This window comes from Elephas maximus, chromosome 21 (genome assembly GCF_024166365.1).
Source record: "Elephas maximus indicus isolate mEleMax1 chromosome 21, mEleMax1 primary haplotype, whole genome shotgun sequence".
NCBI lineage: Eukaryota > Metazoa > Chordata > Mammalia > Proboscidea > Elephantidae > Elephas > Elephas maximus.
The window spans coordinates 22,320,004-22,345,669 of NC_064839.1; the positions used below are offsets into that span (position 1 = coordinate 22,320,004).

The following is a 25,666-nucleotide window of genomic DNA, read 5'->3' on the forward strand; positions in this document are numbered from 1 at the left end:
AGATGGTATACTCAGGGATTTTCAGCTAAATCTGCAATGTTTAATTTCTTAAAAATATGTCTGAAAGCAAGAACGGCAAAATATTAAGCTTTGATAGAACTTGGGGATTATCACAGAATTTTTCCTTATTATTATCTTTACTTGTCTAACATTCGAAATATTTCACAATAAAAAAAAGAAAGGAGAAATTGCTTATTGGTATCTAGAGGCTAATACTGCTCCTGAAAGAAAAGAAATTGTCCAGGTCATTTCTTCAGGTAAAGGGGGCAGCTGAAATGATAAAGCTTGGGGCCAAGTCTGCAGAGTGGAACTTATGTGGCCACAAGAATGAATGCACCTACCATCTTCTGTGATGTTTCTGTGAGTTCATCCTCTGTTTTCTGGCGCAGGCAGTGAACCATGACAGCAGAGGTGGTGGTTTTACACCCAGCCAAGATAGCAACTTTCTGTAGAGATTACAGGTTACAGCAGAATTCAAGAGTGATGTCCCCTCCCGCAATCAATAGAGTGTTCTACCCCCACCCTATTTCTGAAGGCAGCAGAGGCTAGTAGAAAACAGACCAGCAGGAGTGGGTCCTGGGTCACAGTCTTGCCTCTGCTGTTAATATGAATTGTGATTTGAGCCAATTACCCATCCTCTCTCTCTGTTACCTTAACCAGAACCACTTGTCATCAAGCCAATTACAACTCACAGCAATTCCATGTGTTTCAGAGTAGAACTGTGCTCCACATGGTTTTCAATGGCTATGATCTTTTGGAAGTAGATCTCCAGGTCTTTCTTCTGAGTGCTTAACTGCTTTCACCACCCAGAGACTCCTCTGTCTCCTTATCTGTTACGTTATCTCTGTTAAAATAGGCATAATGGTCTCAAAGCTGAACGTCTAAAGACAGGCAGTGTGGAGTGGTAGTTAAGGGCATCGACTCTCAGTAACATTGTCTGAATTCAATCTCAGTTCCTCTACTTACTAGCCATTTGACCTTGGGCAAGTCACTCAGCTTCTCTGTTTCTCCAACCCTGTTGCTATTTTTGTTTTGTGCCTTCAAGCTGATTCTGACTCACAGGACCTTACATAACAGAGTAGAACTACCCCACAGTGTTTCCTAGGCTGTAATCTTTATGGGATGAGATTGCCAGGGCTTCCTCGACGAAGTGGTTGGTGGGTTCAAAGTGCTGACCTTTCAATTAGCAGTCAACCACTTAACCATTGTGCCACAAGGCTCCTCAGCTTTTCCACCCACAGATGAGGATAGTGACTGGCAAATCATATAAGACAAGTTAATACCCGAAAGGGCTTAGAAGATCACCAACACACATTAAAACACGTGCAGAATTGCAGGAGGTCCAGTTAAGATGACTCACACGAAGGCACTTCAGAAAGTACAGAATATCATTTAACTCTGAGGCCTAAAGGGAAATCATCTGGCATTCATCCCAACGCATAGCGCCTCAAAGTTAAACAAGACAATACATAAATGAATGGATGTGACCATGTAACAATAAAACAGTATTTATGGACACTGAAATTTCAATTTCATACACGTTTCACAGGTTGTGAAATATTGTTCTTCTTTTGATATTGTTTCAATTATTAAAAAATATAACTATCATTCTTAGTTCATGGGTCATAAAAAAAAAAAAAAACAATGGGCAAGGTTCTAAGACAAGTCTCTGAGGGGCCCAGATTAATGCCTGGAAAGGTATTGACAAAAGCCCAAAACCTCTTTCCCTCTTTACAAAAAAAGAAAAGTTAAAAGAAGACCCTGCTAAAGGAGTGGCTCACTTCAGCGTGTCTTAGAATTGGGCTGGTCTGTCCTGCATACTTTTGCCCCCACCTTTTCTGAGAATGGGATCCTTCTGAGCCACAGGGCTCCCCTAGTGGCTCCTGAAAGCTACATTCGTATAACCTGCCCACCCTCCTAACGACATTGGATGAGACCAAAGGTAGGCATCCAAGCAAAGCTGGGACAGAGAGCTTCTTTCCTAAATTATCTGAAATTGGGGCGTAGCATTTCTAACATGAAAATGCTAAATGCTCTCAAGCAGAGGAGAAAGCCTGACTACTTTCTAGAATCAAAAGGAAATTCTTAAACTCAGGAGCAGGTCATGTCAACTGGAAGCAAAACAGAACCAGAGGAGAAGAAGCAGGTGGATAGAAGGTAGACTCCATGATGGTGGGGCCATGGTGAGTGTGCACAGGCTCCCCAGAGCCTGGTATAGTGCCTGGTACATAGTCAGCACTCAGTATGGATTTTCTGAATAAGTTAAAAGGTACAGGGAGACTTAGAGGACAGACAGAGAGTGACAACCAAGATAGCTGCATCTCCAAGCTCAGGGATGCCAACGGTTGCCAACAACTACCAAAGCAGCAGGAGACAAGGATCTTCCTTTAGCGCTGATACGGAGCACCTAGCCCTTCCAATACCTTCAATTTGGACTCCCGGTCTCCAAAACTGTGAGACAATAAATTTCTGCTGTTTAACATCACCTTCTTGTGGCATTTTTTGTTACGATAGCACTAGCAAACTAAAACCTTGGGCAAGGTATCCTGCTTAGCCATTCTCACTTCCATAATTCTTTGAGGATGTCAGTTGGATCTTTGACAAGAAAGACCCCTGAGATTCCAGGAGACCAGAGCAAAGGGTGCAGGCAGCTGTCCAAAGAGAGACCTACCTCAGCTGCAGACCTGCTTTCATTCTTGAACAGAACAGCAGAGACGACCACGCCACTCTCAGAAATGGCCCGGTGGAACAGGTTCTTGGCCAGAGGAGATAAAACCTGTAAGGGGAGTGGACAGGAGGTGAGTTTATGCTCACAGGGAGAGGATCAATGGTACATTTGTTCTTCTAGGGCTACTTCCGTCTGTAGCTTTGACTTGGCCCACTGCTCTGGAGGCAACTGAAGGAGGTTCAGGAACACGTAAGAGGACTCAGTGGACATAATAGCTCTTCACCTGCCCTGGGCTGTTCCCCAGACTGACCCAGGGGCCTGACTTTCCCAAGAGAAGCTCAGCAGGGTAGCCCAGGAGCACAGGGTGAGGCCGGAATAGGAACTGTGTGGCACACCCTGATTATCAACAACCAAAAGTACTCTGAAGGACAGCTTGACAACTCTCAGTAAAACTGTAAATACACATTTCTGAGTTAGCATTTCCATTACTCAGAATTTATCTTAAGTTAAACAATTATGGAGGCACACAAAGGTATATAAGGATGTTTGTGCTGCAGTGTATAACAGTAAAACATAGGCAATAACCCAACTGTCCAATCTCATGACATTGTTTAAATAAATTAATTTGCATTATTACATGAAAGATTATGTAAACATAAAAATAATATTATGGAAGAATACTTAATGCTGTTGTTGTTGTGTGCTGTCAAGTCGATTCTGACTCATAGCGACCCTATGGGACAGAACAGAACTGCCCCATAGGGTTTCCAAGGCTGTTATCTTTTATGAAAACAGACCGCCACATCTTTCTTCCACGGAGCAGCTGGCAGTTTGGAACTGCTGAACTTCTGGTTAGCAGTCAAGTGCTTAGCCACTGTGTCACCAGGGCTCTTTAAAATACTGTTATGGAAGAATATTTAATGCTAAGGAAAATATTTATGTTATATTGATATATTGAGGAAGACTTTTCAATAGACAGCAGTACCAGTTACCATCAAGTCAATTCTGACTCATAGAGACCCCCTGTGTGTCAGAGAACTGTCCTCCATAGGGTTCTCAATGGCTGATTTTTTCAGAAGTAGATCACCAGACCTTTCCTCTGAGGCACATCTGGGTGGACTTGCTTGAGCTGCCAACCTTTCAGCTAACAGTCAAGCACGTTACCTGTTTCTGCACCCCAGGGACTCCTTCAAATGGATAGATGGATAGTGGGTGGATGGGTGGATGGGTGGATGGATGGATGGATGGATGGATGGATGGATGGATGGGTGGGTGGGTGGGTGGGTGGACGGATGGGTGGGTGGACGTGTGGATGGGTGGGTGGACGGGTGGATGGGTGGGTGGACGGGTGGACGGATGGACAGCCAGATAGGTAGATACATAGATAGAATGAATCTAAGAGAAAATACTAGATAAATACAGGCCAAAATGTTAATGGTGAGTATCCTTGGGTAGTGCAATTGTGGATGACTTTCTTCTTTATTGGTCTTATCTATACTTTTCCTTTTTTTCCACTTTGACAATTATATAAAGATTTCCCTCTCAGTATTCAACCATGAAAGCAATATAGGTTTTAAAAATATGGAGATAGCACTGACCTTCTGCTCAACTGTGTGGCCCTGGAGGGTTTCTCACAGCTCCAGCACCTTCTGATCTGGTTTTCCACCTCAGCTTCCCTCTGTGTCTCCCCAGCCCCGTTCTCACACCAGCCAGACACTTTGTGTCCCCAGATTTTGTCTATGTTCCACAACTCTTGGCCCATTCCACCCCGTCGCCTCTTCACATCCCTTGTCCCTCTTGCCCACCTCCCCCAGCACACTTTCATCCCTCACTGCAGAGAGAGCTGTCCTCCCTCTCTGGCATGGAGAAGCCATCAGACCAGCTCAGAGGAGGCTCCACCCTTTCTAGTGCTCTGCTTCCCCTTGATGTGCATGCAAACAGTGACACTCTGCATTGCTTTTATCCTTGCCTCCTCTTATGCATAGTTTATACCGGCCCCTACTTCCCAAGAAAAGTGAGGCAAGTCCTAGGATTACAATGGTTAGGAAAGAGAAAGAGAGAGCTCAACCAGGCTAGACAAGGAGAATGTCACGGCTGCAGGCTGCATCTGGAGATTTACTCCTATGGTTCCAGGGTGCAAAGCTGAGCTTTGAGCTCCCTGGGCGCTGAGGAGAGTTCTGTCATTAGCTCTTCACCCTCTGATGTTTGGCAGTGAGCACAGTCAGCCCTGAATCCAGGCCTGGTAATAAAAGATGCCCATTTATGGCTGAGGAAAGCAAGGGACTCACGAGCATCATGGATGGGTGTCAGGCCTGGTGCTGGGGTCACTTACAAGAACAGAGACACTTGCACCTCCTGCAGACTCTCCAAAGATGGTCACTGAGCCCGGGTTCCCTCCAAAATTGGCAATGTTCTCCTGGACCCAGTGCAGTGCAGCTACCTGGTCCAAGTGGCCCCAGTTCCCTGGGCTGTGCTCGTCTCCGGTGCTGTGAGTGAGAGAAGAGGGTGGGGGTGGGGACAGAGATGTCACAGCAAGGGCTCTCAGAACTGTAGATGGGGCGGGAGGCTCCAGCTGGGCCTTCCAGAATAAGACTCGGCTTTCACATTGCTGACACAGGGGTCTTCACACACCTTCCCCTCCTATAACATTGCTCTGTTTAGGACTCTACATTCATTCATTTGATAAATATTTATGTGTAAACACTTAACTGCTGTCCTGCATGTTAACTGTCATGACAGAGGAATGTGCAAAGTACTGAGATGAGTATTTCAGAGGAGGTAACATTTGGGCTGGGCCTTGTAGGATGAATAGGAATTTGTTAGGTAAAGTAGGCATTTCAGGCAGAGGGAACAGAATATGCGAAAGCTCAGGAGTAAGTGGAACAGTGTGACCAGAGAATGAGAAGGCAGGGGTGGGGTGGGGAGGGAGGCAATTATGAAGGGACTTGAATGCTTTACTATGGAACTTAGCAAAGGATTCCTTAGGGACTGACCTGATCAAAGCTAGGTCCTGCCACCCTTACTTTGAGGGCCCATTTTTTTTTATGCAGTAGGGAGAGAGAGTCTGGTATCTTACCTGAAGAATCCCCAGATTCCCAGGCGATACTGAATGGTCACCACCACTACATCTTCATGGGCAGACAGGGCTAGCCCATGGTAGGTTGATGCCCCGCCCAACACCAGACCACCTCCATGGATCCACACCATCACCTGGGTAGGAGGAAGCAGCCATGTTGGTTATAGGAAGCATACTGGGAGGGACCTCAAGAGGTTGTTTGGTTTGGCTACCTACCTCTTGGTCACAACCCAAGGAGGCTGTTGTCTGAAGTCCACAGTCCCTGGCAAGGTTGGAGCCAGAGGTCACTCTCCTCTGGCCACCACTCTGCTCAGTGTACTCTGGCTGCCCCCAGTGTCCTCCCCAGCACATCGAGTGCCATTTGCACCTCAAGGCTCCTCATGCTGTCAGTGGCAACAGCACAGGCCAAGGGTGTCATGGTTCTACCAACATTCTCATGGTTCTCATACCTGGACCCCACACCCAGCTCAGCAAACACTGCACGGGGCGGCCTTTGTGTTTCAGTTTTGCCTTACTTAGCTCTTCTGCAGGGAATTGAACTTCTCCCCGAAAGCAAATGATTATCTCAAGATGAGCACATGTCCCCAACAGGGTCTCTTCCTAACATGCCTTCCCTCTGCCTCCTCTGAATCCCCAAACCCCAGCCAGCCTCCAAAACCCAATTAAAGTCCAGCTCTTCCAAGCCGAGACCCTCCCATGTGCCAGGGACGGTGCAAACAATTGAGAATGAGAATGGACACAACCATCCATACCTTATGGTTCTTGAATTTAAAGAACTCACATAGAGGGTAGAAGTAGGAGTGGCTAAAATAATAATATTTTCAATAAAAGGAAGAGACACTCATAACATGTACAATGTGCCAGGTACAGTTCTAAGCACTGTAAATCATTTCATGCTCATTAAACCCATCCATGAGGCAGGTGCTAATATTATTCCATTTAACAGACAGGAAAACGGAGGCACTTAACTTGTTCAAGGTCACACAGCTAGTAAGTCATAGAAGCAGGATTTGAACCCAGGCAGTCTGGCTCCAGAGTTCAGATGCTGAGCCCCCCAGCAGACTGTAGCCAATGACCATGGTGCAGTAAGCCCACTGTTTGGGTAGGAGTAAGACCTTCCTTTCAACTCTAACTAATGTTTAATGAGTACTTGCTTTGTGTGCTTAGCCAGACACTGAGAAAAAGGCTCTATATGCATCATGTAATATTCATATGTGATTATTCCTATTTGGAAGGAACTGAGGCTCAGAGAAGTAATTGCCCAAGTATCTCAGGTAGTAAGACACAGTACTAGGATTTGAACCCAGATTCTGTGGCTCCAGAACCTGTGTCCATAACAGAGTCCCTGTTTCTCCCACACCTCTGGTCACTGCCCCACTCTGGGGGTGGGGACTGAATTTACAGCCATCTCTGAGTGAAGGCTAAGCCCTAGAGCTGGTCAGCAATAATTTGCTCAAGAAATATATGTCTGCCTAGCCCAGATGGTAAGGTTCTTGAAGGCGGAAGCTGGGTGATAATGGATTTATGTTCTTTCTTCCGCCTAACCCCCAAACCGAAGTATTTATACGGGGGCCAACTAACCAGTTGCTGTTGAGTCCAGTCCAACTCGTGGTGACCCCATATGTGTCAGAGTAGAACTGTGCTCCATAGGGTTTTCAGTGGCTGATTTTTCTGAAGTAGATTGCCAGGCCTTTCTTCCAAGGTGTCTATAAGGGGACCTGAACCTCCAACCCTTCAGTTAGCAGCCAAGCATATTAAACGTTTGCACTAAAGGAAGCCCTGGGACCCCTGAAATAAGAGTCTTCACCCCTGATGCCCCCACCACAAGCTGCCTTCACCCCCTCCTTGTCTCTGCCAGAAAACACTAGACAGCTGGAGCTCACAAGCCATGATCAATGGTTCACACTGCTCACCGGCAGCCTGTTTTTCCTCCTCAAGTCAGCGGGGGTGTAAATATTTAAGTACAGACAGTCTTCGGAAAACTTGAGGGGAATGTTCTCCTTTCCATTGGCAAAGAGTTCTGAGAGCAATTGTCCTGATGGTGGATCTTGGGAGCACCTGGAGACGGAGGGCAGAAAGAACTGCTGAGGTTCAACCAGGTCTAAGTGAGCTGTCTCCAGGGGTCGGGCCAGGATGTGGACTGGAAGGTTTAAGCCTGTCTGTGGAGTTGTAATTACCAGACTGCAGATCATTGGAATAGGCAAGTGACTACTTGAGGGTACGAGGGGCGCTGAGAGGGCGGGGGGTGGGGAAGCTGGGACTCACTAGGGTATCCCATTCAGAATGTCCTTTCTTGAAACTTACCCTGAAGAAATGTTCATGGCTCTACACAAAGGTTTAGCTACAGGGTGTTCATCACAGTGTTATTTATGTTATCAAAAACAATTTAATATCCCCAAATAGGAGACTGGATAAATAAATTATGGTTTAAGCACCCAATGTGATGCAGCTATCAAATGTTGAACTATGATATTTAATGGCATAGGACAATGTTCAGGATATACTTTTAGGTGAACAAAACCAGCAGCCAAACTATCTGTAGAGTATGTATAGTTACACAACAGAAGCAAACAAAAAGAATGAAAAACATATTCAGAAATATTCATTTCTCTCTGGGTGGTAGAATTGCATATGATTTTAATATTCTTATTTTACTTCTCTTTTTTTTTTTCTTAATTTTTCTGTAACAAAGAAGTATTACATGTTTAATCAGGAAATAAAAACTGTGAGTATTATTTTTAAAAAATGAAAAGAAAAAAGAAAGAAAGGAGCAAAAGGCCAGGCTTTGGAAGCCCTCAGAAATGTCTTGCTGGGGAGAATAAGGTCTGAATGGGTGGAGGCAGGTGGCCCAGGGCCCCAAGGCAAGGCATGAGGCAAGCCAGGAAAGCTTTGATCTTTTGCCCAGCTTGGCCAGGGGAACCGGGACCCATGGACCATTCTGTGCTCCTGAAGAGTCAGCTGGACACACGTGGGAGATGGTAACTCGCCTAGTCATCACACTCCCTCACCTCCTCACCTGCCTACTCCCCAACCGCACCAGGGTCCAAGGCAGGAGAATAAGATTATTACTTCTGATCTCCTCACCCGGTCAACTGTTTATTTTTCCCCAAGCATTGATCGTACTCTAATATATTACATAACCCTATGGGGCAATTCTACTCTGTCATAGGCACCTGGGTGGGGCAAACAGTTTGCAATCAGCTGGTAACTCAATGGCGGTTCAGACCCCCCCAGCCACTCCATGGAAGGAAGGCCTGGTGAACCGTTTCCTGAAAAAATACAGCCAAGGAAATTCTACAGAAAAGTTCTACTCTGTAACACAGGGGTTGCCATGAGTTGGAATGGACTCGATGGCAATGGGTTTGGTTTGGGGTTTCTAAACTTATTACACAATTTATTTATTAATATGCATTTTTTTCTGTCTCCCCCACTACAATATAAGCTCCATTAACAGATAAACTGTTTTGTTCACTTAATGAATCCCAGAACAAACTAGAAGCCAGCCAGACGATTGCCTTGATTCTTTTCTGCGTCCCTTGGAAGCCATCATCCCCACCGAAAGATGCCGAAGCCGCGCCCCAGCGACTTACATTGGAGGGTAAGAGGTGGCATTCTTCACGAAGCTCCAGGACTCTGCAGGCTGTGGAGGAGCGAATCTCAGGGATCCAAGAGGGGGCTTGGCAAAGGGAATTCCCAGGAAAACAGCCACGGGCTGTGCAAATCCTTCTAAGCTGACAAACTTCCCCAGGACTTTGCCATGGACGGTGTCCACCACAGGTGGCGAGGATGGGTGCCCTGCTGGATGTTGAGAGGACATGAAGACACATCAGAGATCAAAAAGAGCAACTCAAAAATGCTTTAGAAATACTTTATGGTGCTTTGATTGGCCTTTACCCCACCCTGTCCCTGGCTAAGTACCACCTTAAAGACCAGCAGCTGTGTTCCAAGTGTGGGACCCTGGTGCCTGGTTCCAGAGGAACAAAGCAGATCTGATTCAGAAATCATTGTAGTTGACTCTTCCGACCTCTCTGGGGGCTACCCGAGTGTGATGTTTGCTGTGGGTTTTTCATAAATACCTTTTATCATGTTGAGCAATTTCCCTTCTATTCCTACTTGACTGAGAAATCCATAGAGACAGAGTAGACTGGTGGTTGCCGGGGAGTGGGGAAGAAGACAGTGGGGAGCAACAGCTCACTGGTAAGGGGCGTTAGTTTGGAGTGATGGGAATGTGTGGGAACCAGATAGAGGCGGTGGCAGCACAGCACTGTGAATGCACTGAATGCCACGGGATTGTTACTTTCAGATGGTTAATGTTATGTTATGTGAATTTCACCTCAATAGATTATTAAAAATAAACAGAAATAAATGCACAAAGGAGGCTGCTAGGATTGACTATGACATTTGGTTTCCTCTCTTAGAAGTCTCTGGAAGCATTTCACCCAGTAGATGCTGAGCTGCATGCTAGATGAGAAGATGAGCAAGAGGTGGCCCTGATTCTCAACAGTTGTGAACCTTGCGGGAAATTGAGGCCCGGATATACCTGACCCTAATGTGGGAAGAACGTGGTCAGTGTCCTGGGAGAGGTACCAGTGAGGTGCTACAGGACTTAGAAGTGATGCCTTCTGGTTGTTGACATTGTGGAGGAGGTGGCACTGGAGCTGGGACTGGCAGGAGGGCAGGATTTGAACCAGGGGAGATAGAAGAGGGGCTGTAAAGCTTTAAAGCAGAGAGAATATTCTGAGGCTCTGAGATGGCAAAGTGCAAGGTCTGCCCAGGGAAGGACGAGTGGCCTACTTGGGCCAGGTGGAATCTAAGAGGGGTTGGTCATCCTGGAATGGGAGAGGTGCATGCCAGGGAGGACCTCCAATGCCAGTCTAAGGGTTTGGGCTTCAGTCAGTGGAATAATGAGCAGCACAGGACAGTTCTGGAATAAGGAGAGTGGCCCAGTAGCTGGAAGAAGATTCTTCTGGTGGCTCTGAGCACGTGTACCCAGCGGGGAGAGAGGCTGGGGGTCAGATTCTTGTCTGTTCCAGCTCCATCCTTGTAGAACAGACAAGTCTTCCCTCTTGAGCTAGTACTCACCTCCCTGCAGCTTCCACCATCAGTCCTGGTTCTACCTGCTCTGAGACTGCACTGAACTAACCTGCCTGTCTTTCACATGGCAGGTGGCCTTTTAGATGCTTATCCTTGCCTCTCCCTCAAGTCTTCTCTTTGCCAGCCCCAGTAGCCTCCATGTGTTTAAGCATTCCTCATAGGAAGTTATTTCTAGCCTCCTGTCCTCCCACTTGCTTCCCTTTGGGTACAGACACAATGTCAACATCTCCTCAAAGAACGGGGCCAGAACAGAAAAGAATAATGCAGATATGGCCTTGTAGAAGAATATCTAATGATATGGGACACTCTTAACGCGAATGTAGGTTACAAAGCAGTATCCATGTCTAACGCTATTAATCGTCAGTCCCATACTGTGGACATTTAGATTGTTTTCTTTTGCTGTTGTTGCTAATTGTTATAAACAACACTGAGATGGACTTCTTTGGATGTACAGATATCAAAATCCCAATGGGTGATGTCATAACAGGTAACTTTTTTTTGGTGCTTTCCAAGTTTTCTGCATGGAACATGGATTCCTTTTTATAATTAGAAGGAAAAATATGAAGAAATGCAGTAACGTATATAAGGAATTTGGAAGACAGTTGTTAGGATTTGGGACCTGATCAGACATGGGGGACATAGAAGGGAAAGGAAGAAGACCAAGGGGCTGGCTTGTGGTGCTGGGCTTTGTTTCAGATGCATTTAGCCAGATAACCAGGTGAGAAGGTGCCACAGAAAGTGAGAACTTCAAGACTTGTAGGGGGCAGGGTAAGGCCATGAGTGTGTGAGGCTTCACTGAGGAGGCCAGTGTGAGATGAAAGAGAGATAGGAAACAATCAATTCCAACTCATAGCAACTTTATAGGACAGAGTAGAACTGCCCATAGGGTTTCCAAGGTGCGGCTGGTGGATTCGAACCACCAAGCTTTTGGTTAGCAGTGGAGCTCTTAACCACCCCACCACCAGGGCTCCACCTGATATAGAGGAAACACGAAAAAGGGGTCGATATATAAAGGGATGCAACCAGGGACCTCAGAATGGATAGGGATACAGGGGACCGCTACAGCTGAGCCTGAGAAACTCCCTCAGGGGAGTGGGAGGGGTCCCAGTGGGGTGGTGGGGGGACAGCATCATGGCAGACTAGGGGGAATAAGGAAGGTGGGCTGGCCAAGAGGACAGAGTGCCCCAAAGATATTGAGGAGAAGAAACTGAGGAGAATCCACTGGACCTGGCCTGTATTAGCTCAATGATAGCCTTCAAAATGATAAAGCGAGTAGAAGCCAGATTTCCTGGGGGAGAAAGTGGATGTAAAGATGGAGACTGGATGCGGTAACCAGCATAATGAAATGTACCACACTTGAAATTTGGTTCCTTTCTGCCCTCGTGCGCAGTCCCAGCCTCTCACAGTGTCAGCCACCAACTCTTTTTGCTCCAGAAAGAAGACAGAATCCAGGTGGGGCCTGGGCTGTCACGGATGTCTAGAGTAATGGCCTGGAATCCAGAGCCAGTGAGCCATCCCAGGCACGATTTTCTGGTTGACCTTGGGCAAGTACTTTCCCTCTCTGTGCCTCAGTTCCTCCCTCTCTAAAACAGCACAGATGCATTCTGAGGCCCCTGGTTGCACCCCTTTATATATGGATCCCTTTTTCCTGCTTCCTCAATATCAGGTAGAGTCCTGGTGGTGAGGTGGTTAAGAGCTCCACTGCTCACCAAAAAGTTGGTGGTTCAAATCCACCAGCCACACCTTGGAAACCCTATGGGCAGTTGTACTCTGTCCTATAGTGTCGCTATGAGTTGGAATTGATTGGAAGGCAATGGGTTTGGTTTTCTGTGTCAGACACTATCTTAAGAGCTTAGGAAACAATAACCTATTTTATTCTCACAGTAGCCCAGTAAAGTAGTTACTATTATAATTCCCATTTCAGGGATGGAGAAACAGAGGCACAGAAAAGTTAAGTACAGCATACAGCTAGTAATTACTGAGCTGGGATTTGAACCCAAGCACGCTGGCTTCAGAATTCAAGCTTTTAATGATCTGTGAAGCCATTCCCCGTGTTTTGGCCATATCTGGACTAATGAAAGACGTCATCTGTGAGGCATGAGGTGAGCTCTTTGCTACCGTGCGTGTGAGGCTGAGGCCACAGGGTGTTGATCTGAGCCTGCACCACCTTCAGGGTCCAGCGGGGGCTGGGCCGGCTGCTCCAACGGGGAAGGCACTCTCTGTTAAGGAAACTGGACTTGTCCCCTTTGCCCTATATATAACCCCGTCCACTTCACCCAAATTGCCAATTGTGTCCTCCAGTATTTTTATTTCAAAATAACTCACCCCGAACCGTGGCAGCGGCGAGCCAGGCCAGGAGCAGAGCGAAGGACAACATGGTGGAAGGGTTACTGTATCTGCAGCCAGCGAGGTCTCCCCGCGCTAGAGGGGCCTGAGCCGGTTCTCCACCAGGCCAGAGCTCACGTCCCTGGCCACAGAATCGCCACATCTGAAGGTATTTTGGAAAGCAATCCCTCTTGTAAGGCTCTCTCGGGAGGGCGGGAGCAGGGGCTTAAGCCACGCCCACCCAGAATGTGACCTCTGATCTAAGCAGCCCTGCCAAACTCTCTAATGACAAACGTTACAAACTTGCCAAACAACGTTACATAAGGGTTTCTGCTTTTGCTGGGCTTTAATCTTAACGCCCTACCAACTTCCCAAAGGCAGGTGCAAGCGGGCAAAAGCCCAGGCGCAAGGGGAAGATTTCATTTTGGGAACTCAGAACAAGCTTTCAACTCTCAGCCCCAGGCTGCTGTGTAATTTAGGACAAATCTCTTAGCTTCCCTGGGCTCAAATTTCCCAGAGTTCTAGTCCCTCGAATTTGGAAGAGATTTTAAATTTCATCCAGTCCTCCTTGTGATGCCTCAATTAAGTTTACAATATTTTTGCCAGATGACCTAGCCTTCTGTTACACACACCCCCCCCCCACACCCCCATCCCCAGTCGAGAAGCTGAGTACGTTTGAAGGCTGTGGTCTTTGGACAAGTAACAGATATCCATCTCCCTCTTGCCCCTGGCTGTAGTCATTCATCCGTGCTTTATTCATTCATTCTTCAAACACTTACTTCGCTCCTGCCACTTTGCTAGGTGCTACGGATACGAAGATGAATTCAAGACATGTGCTGTCTCTTCCAAGTGTTCACCATATAATGTATGACACAGAAGTGGTGGGAAAATTGAAAGGGATATGAAGGCACCAAAATAGGTGGGCACAGAGTGCTGGTATACCTGCGTATACCTGAGTAATGTGCTGGGAACCCAAGGAAAATGCTCAAAGCCTCTTTCATAGAATCATTAAGTGTCCCCAAATAGGGATTAGTTAAATGTACCCCGGTACAGCTGGCCAAAAAATACTACACACTCACTCAAACTAGTGATGTAGATGTCTATTTATTGACAAGGAAAGGCAGTTATGATCTATTGAGAAAGGTAGGGGAAAAAAAAAAGGCTATAAAACAGTTATGGCTGCTTCAGAAAACAGTTTGGTGGTTCCTCCAAAAGTAAACCCAGCAATTCCCCTCCTAGGTGTGTAGCCAAGAGAATTGTAAACATGTGTTCACACGACTTGTACATGGACATTCGTAGCAGCACTTCTCATATAGCCAAAAGGTGGAACAACCCAAATGTCCACAAACAGAAGAATGGATAAGCAAAATGTAGTCTATCCAGACCGTGGAATATTATTCAGCCATCTCGAGAAATGAAATTCTGATGCATGCTATGACATGGATGAACCTTGAAAACACGCTAAGTGAGAGAAGCCAGCCACAAAAGGCCACATACTATATAATTCCATCTATATGAAATGTTGGAAACCCTGGTGGTGTAGTGGTTAAGTGCTACAGCTGCTAACCAAGAGGTTCACAGTTCAAATCCACCAGGCGCTCCTTGGAAACTCTATGGGGCAGTTCTACTCTGTCCTATAGGGTCGCTATGAGTCAGAATTGACTCGATGGCAGTGGGTTTGGGTTTTTTTTTTTTTTTTTTTTGGTATATGAAATGTCCAGAATATGCAAATCCATAGAGGCAGAGAGTAGATTAGAGGTTGCTAGGTTGCTGAAAGTGAAGAGGACTTAAAGCCCTTTACTGATGAAGATCAAAGACCACAGCCTTCGGTACGGTTACATTTCAACATAAAGAAAACAGAAATCCTCTCAACTGGACCAATAAGCAACATCACGATAAAAGGAGAAAAGATCGAAGTTGTCAAGGATTTCATTTTACTTGGGTCCACAATCAACAGCCATAGAAGCAGCAGTCAAGAAATCAAAAGATGCGTTGCGCTGGGCAAATCTGCTGCAAAGGACCTCTTTAAAGTGTTGAAAAGTAAAGATGTCACCTTGAAGATTAGGGTGTGCCTGACCCAAGCCATGGTATTTTCAATCACATCATACGCACGTGAAAGCTGGACAGTGAATAAGGAAGACCAAAGAAGAATTGGCGCCTTTGAATTGTTGTGTTGGCGAAGAATATCGAATATTCCATGGACTGCCGAAAGAACGAACAAATCTGTCTTGGAAGAAGTACAGCTAGAATGCTCCCTAGAACCAAGGATGGCAAGACTGTGTCTTACATGCTTTGAATATATTGTCAGGAGGGATCTGTGCCTAGAGAAGGACATCATGCTTGGTAAAGTACAGGGTCAGCGGAAAAGAGGAAGACCCTCAAGGAGATGGATTGACACAGTGGCTGAAACAATGGGCTCTAGCATAGCAAGGATTGTAAGGATGGTGCAGCACCAGGCAGTGTTTCATTCTGTGGTACATAGGGTTGCTATGAGTTGGAGTCAACTCGACAGCACCTAACAACAACAGGGAGTTTAAAGCGGGGAATAAGGAATAACTGCTATTGGGTATGGGGTTTCTTTTTAGTGTGATGTAAATGTTCTGGAATTAGACAGGTGGTGTTGGTTGTACAGCATTGTGAATATACTAAAACCCATCAAATTTCATACTTTAAAAGGGTAAATTTTAGGTATGTGAATTGTATTTCAATTAAATAAAGAAAATTTTAGGATACTTATGTATAAAAAAAAAAATAAAATAATATGACCTCATTTTGGTAAAATTTTTTCTTTGTGAAAGAAAAATTCTAGAATTTATGACTCAGAGACTCCCAGTCCTAAAAAGCACCCTAAGAAAGAGTGGCACTCTTAGGTGGTACAAACAGTTAACCTGCTCAGCTGCTAACTGAAAGAACAGCATTTGAGTTCAACCAGAGGAATCTTGGAAGAAAGGCCTGGCAATCTACTTCCAAAAATTCAGCCATTGAAAACCTTATGGATCACAGTTCTACTCTGACACACATGAGATCACCATGACTAGGAGTCAACTCAACGCCAACTTTTTTTTTTTTCCCAATGAAGACCACCCATATCTCTGTCCACATGGGACAACCTAAATAGATAATAAGGCCATTTTCAATTACTTAGCACACCATTCACACACACACACGCACACTGAGCTGTTAAGGCATGCCCTTTTGCCCTACCCAGCTTAGCTTTGCAATGTAGGAAACAGCCCTGGCTCTCAGCCTATGAAAACTGTAGAATGCCTAGCAAAATATACAACATAGGGCTGAATTACTCTCCCAACCCCACGGTGTTCAAGCCCACGCCTGCTTGTGACACCAAGGGAGCTTCTCCCAGCCTTTGTCTACTCCCGGGTGGAGCCTCTGAAGCCCATTCCGGCTCAAGACGACATTGCAGAAGTGATAGGTGAGGCTGGAGACTATTAAGCCTCAAGCCAGACCTCAGTTTTGTTTGATGGGTGTGATGGTTAGGGTTGTGTGCCAACTTGGCTGGGCCATGATTCTCAGTGGTTTGGTCATATGATGTTGCGATCACTTCCATGATGAGATTTATATTATGTTATCACCTCAGTGATAGGATCTTTTGTGAATAGCTAATCAGGGGCTTGTGGCCTACATTGAATATAAGTGGGTATTCTGGCAAGGTTTCTGGGCTTTTGCTCATTCTGGATCCTGCAGCTGGCTCCTGTTCATCTGACTTCTGGTTCTTGGGACTTGAACTAGAAGCCTACCTGTGGTCTTGCCCACTGATCTTGGGATTCATTGATCTTCACAGCCTGCGAGCAAGAGCCATACTCTCTGACCTGCTGACTTGGATTGTCCAGCTCCTGCTGCTGCGTGAATCAGGAGAAGCCTCTATCCTGACCAACGGACTTGGGACATTCTAGCCCCTATAACTGTGTGAGCCATTTCCTTGATATAAATCTCTCTATATGTACATGGAAACCCTGGTGGCATAGTGGGTAAGTGCTACGGCTGCTAACCAAAAGGTTGGCAGTTCGAGTCCACCAGGTGCTCCTTGGAAACTCTATGGGGCAGTTCTACTCTGTCCTATAGGGTCACTATGAGTCTGAATCGACTTGATGGCAGTGGGTTTGGTTTTTGGTTTTTATATGTACATATTTATACACTTTACTGCTTTTGCTTTTCTAGAGAGACCAGCCTAAGACAACCACCATATCCTTATTTGAAAGGAATTATTACTGCCCTTATGAGGTTGTTGGAAGGCTTAGAGATCATGGTGTTACAGGGCCCTTAGGGCTCAAAAAACAGTTGCTGAGCTGCTTTATTGCATTTAATGCTCATAATAGTCGTAAGGAGGGGATAAGCATGTAGCATCCCCATTTCACAGATGAGGAGACTGAGGCGCAGAGAAAATGAGTGACTTGTCTACGGCCACATAGTTGACGAGTGCTGGAGCTGGACCAAAACCTGAATCTTTGGATTTCTCCTTTGAGGGAGGTAATATGGAGTAGTGGTTAGGGCTTGACCAACCTCTGGAGTCCCTTGGCAAGTTTTGTCGACCTCCTAAGTCTCAGTTTTTCTTATATGTAAAATGGGGGATAATGATAGGCTTACCTTGTGTGATTTCATGAGGACTTCATGAGATAATCCTATAAAACACTTAGTATGTGCTTGAGACTTACTGAGCACTCAGTAGAGTATTAGCTACTATTATTAGTAGTAGTAGTAGCAGTAGTAGAAAGGAGCCCCAGTGGCACAGTGTGTAAGCACTCAGCTGCTAACTGAAAGGTTGGTGGTTTGAACCCACCAGCCGCTCCATGGGAGAAAAATGTGGCAGTCTGCTTCTATAAAGATTACAGCCTTGGAAACCCTATGTGGAAGTTCCACTCTGTCCTATAGGGATGCTATAAGTTGGAATCGACTCAATGGCACACAACAACAACAACAGTAGAGGTAGTAGCAGCAGCAGCAGTAGCAATAGCAGTAACAGTAAGAGACTGGTGTGATTGTGTCACCCAAAACCCATGCTGGGGCTTATAGTTTATAAGTGCTGGCTCTGGGAGCATTTCAAATCTTCTCTTTGCTCTTTTTCTCTCCTCCTCTAAGGATAGGTGGGCGCAGTTATTCTCTCCTTGATACCTCCTCTACAACTACCATTCTTCATACTCTCTGCCCTGTCTGTGTCCCGGAAGGCAGACTCCTGTGGACTATGTCTCCTGGGCTCCTTTGCTGGCTGGCTTTTGTCTGGGTTCAGGTGATGGGAAGTAGCAGCAACGCTGCCATGTGGAAACCCCAAGTTCTACTTGGCGTGACTAGTACTGGCCAATAAACAAGAGACTGAAGTGGGAGAGCAGAAGTGTGCCTTGATTTTGCCGTACAAGGAAAGGAGTCATTTGGAGCTGCTGCCCTCAAGACTGCTCCATGAGGGCAAGGGGAATGGTTATTTTTAAGGGGTTTACAAGTAGAGAGTTCATACAAGTTATATCAGCAACATTCTTAATCATACCACGCAGGCACGATGGGGTTTACACATAACTTTACACATTGCTGAGATTTTTACAGGGCAGGGCAAGCAAAGGAACTAAGATTCTAATGCAAAGTTGTGAGGCAGGCCAAGTAAGCCGTTTGAGGCAGTGGACTTTTCCTCAGCCTGGGGACCTCATACCACCAAGAAAGTAATACCGGGAGCAGAGTGTGTTCCTTGGATCTAGGTTCCTGTACAGAGAAGCTCCTAGACTATGGAAAGATTGATGACAAGGACCTTCCTCTGGAGCCAGTGGAAAGAGAAAGTCTTCCCGTGGAACAGGTGTCCTGAATTTGGACTTGTAGCTTACTAGATCATGAAAGAGCAAATTTCTCTTTGTTAAGCTACCCATTTGTGGTATTTCTGTTATAGCAGCACTAGATGACTAACAACATGGGTAAAATTTCTCTGTGTTATTTTACCTGGAAGCAAGACATCCCTTCTTCTTCAAATGGCAGTTGGTTAGTATTATTGCTAGTGCCCTGGGAAGTCCTTAAGTTCTCCCACGTGGATCTATTCAATCTGGAAGGTAAAATTCTAGGAAATTGCCTCAACTCCTAAGCAGGTGGCAGGACCTGAGAGAGAAGACACCTCTAGGAGCTCCATATTATCCCCCCAAAGCCTTTCCGTCTTCATCAATTTACTCAACAGATAATGGAGAGCACATGCTAGAACAGCATTGGGCAAGTATGAGCCCATGTTGCTCACTCCACTTTGCCTCTTATTATTCTGCTGCAGCCTTTATGGTGGAGAACACTGCTCTGGAAGAGCAGAGGTCTGGGAACCCACTGGGTGATATCCGCTTTGCCTTTCTGGAAAGAGAGGGGGTGATTGGCAGGGGCTGGCTATAAAGATGGGATGATCTCTAGTGCACCAAGCGCCCTGGCCCAATGCTTTGTGAATCTAGAATTCTATGATGTTTTCCAGTGTAGCTTCGACATGTGCTGTGTTTCTGAAACCTCAGCTATTCTCAATCTATTATCATATCATATTTGGATCTCGATTGCATTGTCTCCGTAGATCGCTTTGGATAGAATGATATTTTCACAATGTTGGGTCTTCCTATCCATGAGCATGGTATGTCTTTCCACTTATGTAGGTCTCTTTTGGTTTCTTGCAGTAATGTTCTGTAGTTTTTTTTTCTTCTTTGTATAGGTATTTTACATGTCAGGTTAGATTTAGTCCTAAGTACTTTATTGTCTTGGGGGATATTATAAATGTTATTGATTTGCTTTTCAAAATTCTCTTTGTTAGTGTAGAGGAATCCAACTGATTTTTGTGTGCTTATCTTGTATCCTAATACTTTGCTGAAATCTTCTCCTAGTTCCAGTAGCTTCCTTGTGGATTCTTTGGGGTTTTCTAGGTATAAAATTGTATCATCTGGGAATAGGGATACTTTTTACTTCTTCCTTACCAATTTGGATGCCTTTTATTTCTTTTTCTTGCCTTATCGCTCTGGCTAGGACCTTCAGCACAATGTTGAATAAGAGTGGTGATAAAAGGCATCCTTGTCTGGTTCCCATCCTCAGGAGGAATGCTTTCAGTCTCTCTCCATTTAGGGTGATGTTGGCTGTTGGCTTCGTGTAAATGCCCTTTATTTTGCCAAGAAATTTCCCTTCTATTCCTATTTTGCTGAGAGTTTTTATCAGCAATGGGTGTTGAACTTAGTCAAATGCCTTTTCTGCATCAATTGATAAGATCATGTGGTTCTTATCTTTTGTTTTATTTATGTGATGGGTTACTTGAATGATTTTCTAATGTTGAAACCTCCCTGCATAGCTGGGATGAATCCCAGTTGGTGACGATGAATTATTTTTTTTTTGATATGCTGTTAAATTCTACTGCCTAGAATTTTGTTGAGGATTTCTGTGTCTATGTTCCCGAGGGATATTAGTCTGTAATTTTCTTTTTTTTGTGGTGTCTTTACATGACTTCGTATCAGGGTTATGCTGGCTTCAAAGAATGAGTTTGGGAGTATTCCTTCTTTTTCTATGCTCTGAAATACCTTTAGTAGTGCTGGTGCTAACTCTTCTCTGAAAATTTGGTTGAATTCTCCAGTGAAGCTCTCAGGGCCAGGGTTTTTTTTGTTGGGAGTTTTTTTTTTTTTTTTTTTCTTTAAACCTCTTCAATCTTCTCTCATGATTTTCTTTTGTCATTTTGGCCAGTGTTTTGTTGATCTCTCCAAAGAAACAACTTTTGGTCTTGTTGACTCAACCGTTTTTCTTTTCTCTATTTCATTTGTTTCTACTCTAAACTTTATTATTTCCTTTCTTCTGGTGCCTTTGGCTTCTTTCACTGCTCTCTGTTTGAGCTGTAGGGTTAATGTTTTGATTTTGGCCCTTCCTCCTTTAGAATGAGTGCATTTCTTGCTATAAATTGACCTCTGAGCACTTGTTTTGCTGCCTCCCAAAGGTTTTGGTAGAATGTGTTTTCTTTCTCACTTGAGTCTATGAATTTCTTTATTCTGTCCTTGATTTCTCCTATAACCCAGTAGTTTTTGAGTAAGGTATTCTTTAGTTTCCATGTATTTGGTTTTTTTTCCATAGTCTGGCAGCCATCCCAAACACACATCTGAGGGCCAGATGGGGATCTGGAGGCCTCAGGAGACACTAGTGGGGCCAGATGACTATGCTGATAGCCCTTTGCTCCCCCACCCACCACACACCCCAATGAATCAGCACTCGTAGGGCTCCTACAACTTAGATACAAGCCTAGGAATGTGGATGACAGATCCTGAAATGTCACCAGCACAAGGGGACTCCATATGCAAATTCAATTCAATTGTTTCTGAAAAAATGAAGTACTTTTTTTTACCTTCTGTGTTTGTGAACTGAGATGTCATGCCCAATTCACAAGGCCAAGTGTGGATATCCTGGGCTAATTGTTCACACCTGCATTCAGCCACCTACCTCGTACTCTCCAAGTGAATCTCTGGACATGTCTGCCAGTGGGCAGTGCCTACTCAGAAGCCTGCATTCCCACAGTGCCCTTATGAAGGGGGAGAAGGCAGTTGCTATGCTCACACCCTGCAGGCCTGACTTCCTAAGCACAGCTAGCAGTCCAGTGGGCATTCAGCCCCAGGGTGCCTAGTGGCTGGGGGGGTCACACCCTGGTCTGTGGCAATCTATTCTGGAGGGTGACTCAGACAACCAATCAGATCTTCTCTCTTAGGAAGTTTGAAACTGCAGAGAAAGCCAGAGTGCAGGAGAGGGGACACAGGAGAACGCGAGATAACAATGAGCAGAAACCCTCAGCAAACCGACCCATAGGGCCTGGCAGCAGCCAGGACTGCAAAGGCTGAGAAGACCTGAGTACCCCATAAAAGTGGATACCGCCTTAGGGGATAGAGGACACCACTGCAGGAGGTTGACAAAATGGTCCAGTTGCTGTAGCTCTCTTGGGCCCATCGGCCAGATGACATTCAGGTCTCCACAAAGTCTGACTGACTTTGCCTTTCCTCACACCTCCTCACATTTTTACCACAATTCTCCCGACACTGAAGAAATTCTGGATCTGGGCTCCCAGTAGTTTTGTGCTCTCACACTAGCCTACACTTGGCCTTCCCCATAGATACATGCTTCTCACTCACTGTATGGTGGCCCCATCTGCCCCCGGGTTCTGCCACAGGTGAGCCGGTGTTCACTTCCCATCTCTCCTCCAAAGTGCCCGTCATCTGTCTTTCAGGCTATTTGTTTGCATTTCATCCTCAGCTTTTTGGTGCGTTAAGGAAAAGTTATAATTTTGAGGAAAATCCAGTGTTTTCCTGCAGGTAGGGTAAGAATGACACTCCTTATAGCTTTCTGCCTCTGAGCAGAAGGCAAAACTAACCTCTAAGGCAGTTTTAGGATGATGCTTGAGGGACTTACTCCAAGGTGGTCACCACCCAAGAAGTAGTTCAGGCTACAGACCAGCTGCTGGAGGAGGTAGCCTTGCGGAGGGCCTGGGAGAGTACCGTGCATATTGAAGGTGGCACAGGCCTGTGGAATGGTCAGTAAGGCCGTGCAGCAGTGCCACAGGGTCACCACGGCACCTCTCCCTCCCACCTCACTCCAGGGACACACTCAGTCTGTGTCACCTCCACCTCCATGGGTAGCTCCACACTGAAAAGAGGGGTGCTCTACTCGGACCATCCCAAATCCAGCTGTTGGAAGTTGTTGAGGACCCAGAGAGATGGTGCAGACCTAGGGCCCCCTCAGCAGCTCCCAGAACTCGGCCTGCTGCTTCCTGCTTGCCCAGAGGCCCAGCCATCCCCAGTAGAGCACCTTCCTGCTCATGGTGCAGTCACTCTAAGGAAAAAACCCAAAACAAACCCATTGCCTTTGACTCCAACTCATGGGGACCTCATTTGTTACAGTGTAGGCCCAAGCTCTATAGGGTTTTCTTGACTTAATATTTACGGAAGCAGATCACCACGCCATTCTTCTTTCTTCAGCAGCACTGCTGGGTGGGTTTGAACTGCCAACCTTTCAGTTAGTAGTCAAGCACAAACCATTTGCACCATCCAGGGACCTCATTCTCTCTAAGGAGGAAAGTTTAATCTCCAGACCAAGACACAGACACTGGCTTCATCTCCAAAACATTTATTCCCCAAATTGAGGCAATCAGTACAAAATTCTCCATCCCACCAGACAATTCTTCAGCCTCCACAATAAGAAGCCTCTTTGAGCTATAAGTGCCTTCTGTAGAATGCCCATGTAGAGTACCCAGTTGGCCCTCTGTTCATAGCTCAATGTGCTCTGTCTGCGCTGGCTTCTCTGCTGCCTTCTTGGCCAGGACCTCAGTCCAGAAAGCCACCTCCTTGTCTTTCAGCTTCTGGGCTGCCTTAGTGGTGATGCCAATCTCCAAGTACCCTTCCTTCTGGTCATATGCTGGCCAATGGGGCAGCCCCTCTCCATTGGGGTCCCTGGGAACAGAATCAAATAGAAATTCCCAAAGTTACAGTGTGGTCTGAAGCAACCTTCTGAGACATGCAGGGATCCATTGGCTTCATCTCTGCCAAGAGGCTCACTTGCCTCCAAGACAGGGAGCTCACCATCTCTGGAGGGAGCTTGTTCCCTTTTAAAAAGCTCCCATTGTTAGAGTACTTTGGTCATAGAGTCAAGAGCTTTACCACTTAAACTTCCCAAATAGGTATGCCCTGAAACCCCTGTCCCCAACTCTGCTCCTCTCTGCCACCAATCTCACCCATTCCGAGCAAAGTTGGCCCACAGTTTCATCACCATCTTGCTGAGTTTGACCTCCTCTTCTGTGCCACTCTCTGTGGAGAAGGGAAAAGAAAAAAAGCCTTTGATACTCAAAGTATGCTTCATGGACCACCAGCATCAGAATATTGGTTCTTATCCCAGACCTACTGATAGAAAATCTGCATTTTAACAAGATCCTGGGTAATTTGTGTGCACTTCAGGTTTGAGAATTACTGATCTGGGAGTCAGTGATGGGCCTCTAGTCAATCTGTGAGCTGGCTGCATTTATCTTTTTGTGCCCACGTGACCCTCCTTCCCTTTCAGAATCACAATGTCACACCCCATAGCTTCCTTCACAGCAGCTTCAACTCCAAGACTGCTCTCCCTTGGGTATTTTCTCAATCTCCTTTACCCACCCCCCTTTTGATAGTCTGAAAAAAACAGAGCTGAAATGGTCCTATGGGGTTATACAACCAGGAGATGCCCAGAGGCATTGGTGTGTCAGAGAGAACAAAAAGGTGGGTCACAAGTTATCTGTAATACATAGTAGTTAGGTATTATAGACATTGGTAAAGGATTTTCTTTAAAATATTGTGTTATTAAATAGATCAAATTTTAAAAGATGTGAGTTTTAGATAAATGTTAAAATAGATGGTAGATATATAGCAGATAGATAGATGGTAGAGAGATATATGCTAGATAATAAATGAGCAGACACGTAGAGAGACACACACACATAAGAAGTGATTCAAAGTTCACAACAAGTCTAGCCTTACTCTCACTCACATTCTGTTATGCTCTTAGGAGTGGGAAATGCAGGGATGGCATTCTAGCCCTACAGGTGACCCACTACCTGTCTTATTGATGCCACAGGTCTGGATTCTGAGAGTGACCACAGCTGAGGGCATGTGAATGCGCATCCCCCATCATGCATGTTAGAGCAGGAGAAAGGCTGGGAACTGCCCAATGTAGTTCAACCCTATTATGGTGAATTCAGGAAACTAAGGCCAGGAAAGAAGGAGGAAATTGCTTAAGGCCACTAAACCGAGACTTGAGCCCAGGTCTCCTAACTACAAGCTCATAGCCAGCAAAGAGCCATCACCTTTTAAAAACGGGGCACCGAAGACCGAGAAGAGCTCGTCCCCGTGATCTCCTATCACCGTCTTGGGTTTCATCTCTGGTGAGAAGCTTGGGCGATACTGAAACTCGTACATGTAGGTGGGGCCTCCGGCATCTGAGAAAACAAGAATTCATGCTCAGTTCATTTTCCCAGATGTGCACCTGGATGATACCAAGGTCTCCAGGGGGCCCTGAGCGTTCAGGGAATTGGTCACACATCTGGGTACTGAGTACACAACACCAACAATATTAATAGTGGCTGAGCTCTGTGAGTGCCAACTGTGTGTTGGGAGCTGTGTGGCCCTGCAGGAAGCCCCTGGTTATCATCTCAATTCAGAAATGGAGTTTCAGGAAAGCTCATTAACTCACTTAAGACTGCATCGTTGATTGAGGTGGGGCAGGAATTTGGGCCTAGTATTTGTTGAAAGAATGAATGAATGAATGTTGAAATTCCTACATCAATCCATTCAAAATGACTATCATTATAGGGCCCTAGGTCAATTCATATAAACCCCTTTGCCTACTGATGCCTTCATACACACAAAAATCTATATACGTCCAGTGTACGCTATTGTATTTCATTGATAAAAGACTAGTTTTCATTCCTTTGGAGAATATCTGCAGTCCAATAGATGTCTTCAATTTTCCCTAGTTTTGAACATTTCCACTGGTATAGAAATTTTACAACT

The 25,666-nt window shown here is 45.6% G+C and overlaps 1 protein-coding gene across 9 annotated transcripts in view; it reads right to left on the bottom strand.

Annotated features, from left to right (window-relative positions):
* LOC126064515 (liver carboxylesterase 1-like) overlaps positions 1-25,666 on the bottom strand; it is a 283,681-nt gene that overhangs the window by 15,482 nt on the left and 242,533 nt on the right. For 3 of the 9 annotated variants that reach the window (XM_049863669.1, XM_049863668.1, XM_049863667.1), the window contains exons 3-8: positions 9,335-9,542; positions 7,658-7,802; positions 5,745-5,878; positions 5,001-5,154; positions 2,672-2,776; positions 342-446 (exon numbers count right to left, since the gene is read on the bottom strand). In XM_049863669.1, coding sequence (XP_049719626.1) covers positions 342-446; positions 2,672-2,776; positions 5,001-5,154; positions 5,745-5,878; positions 7,658-7,802; positions 9,335-9,542 — 851 coding nt within the window. Of the gene's footprint in view, positions 1-341; positions 447-2,671; positions 2,777-5,000; positions 5,155-5,744; positions 5,879-7,657; positions 7,803-9,334; positions 9,543-13,163; positions 13,333-23,274; positions 23,579-23,859; positions 23,933-24,960; positions 25,093-25,666 lie in introns of those variants that run through there. The other 6 variants (XM_049863666.1, XM_049863663.1, XM_049863671.1 and 3 more) reach the window with 4 other exon arrangements.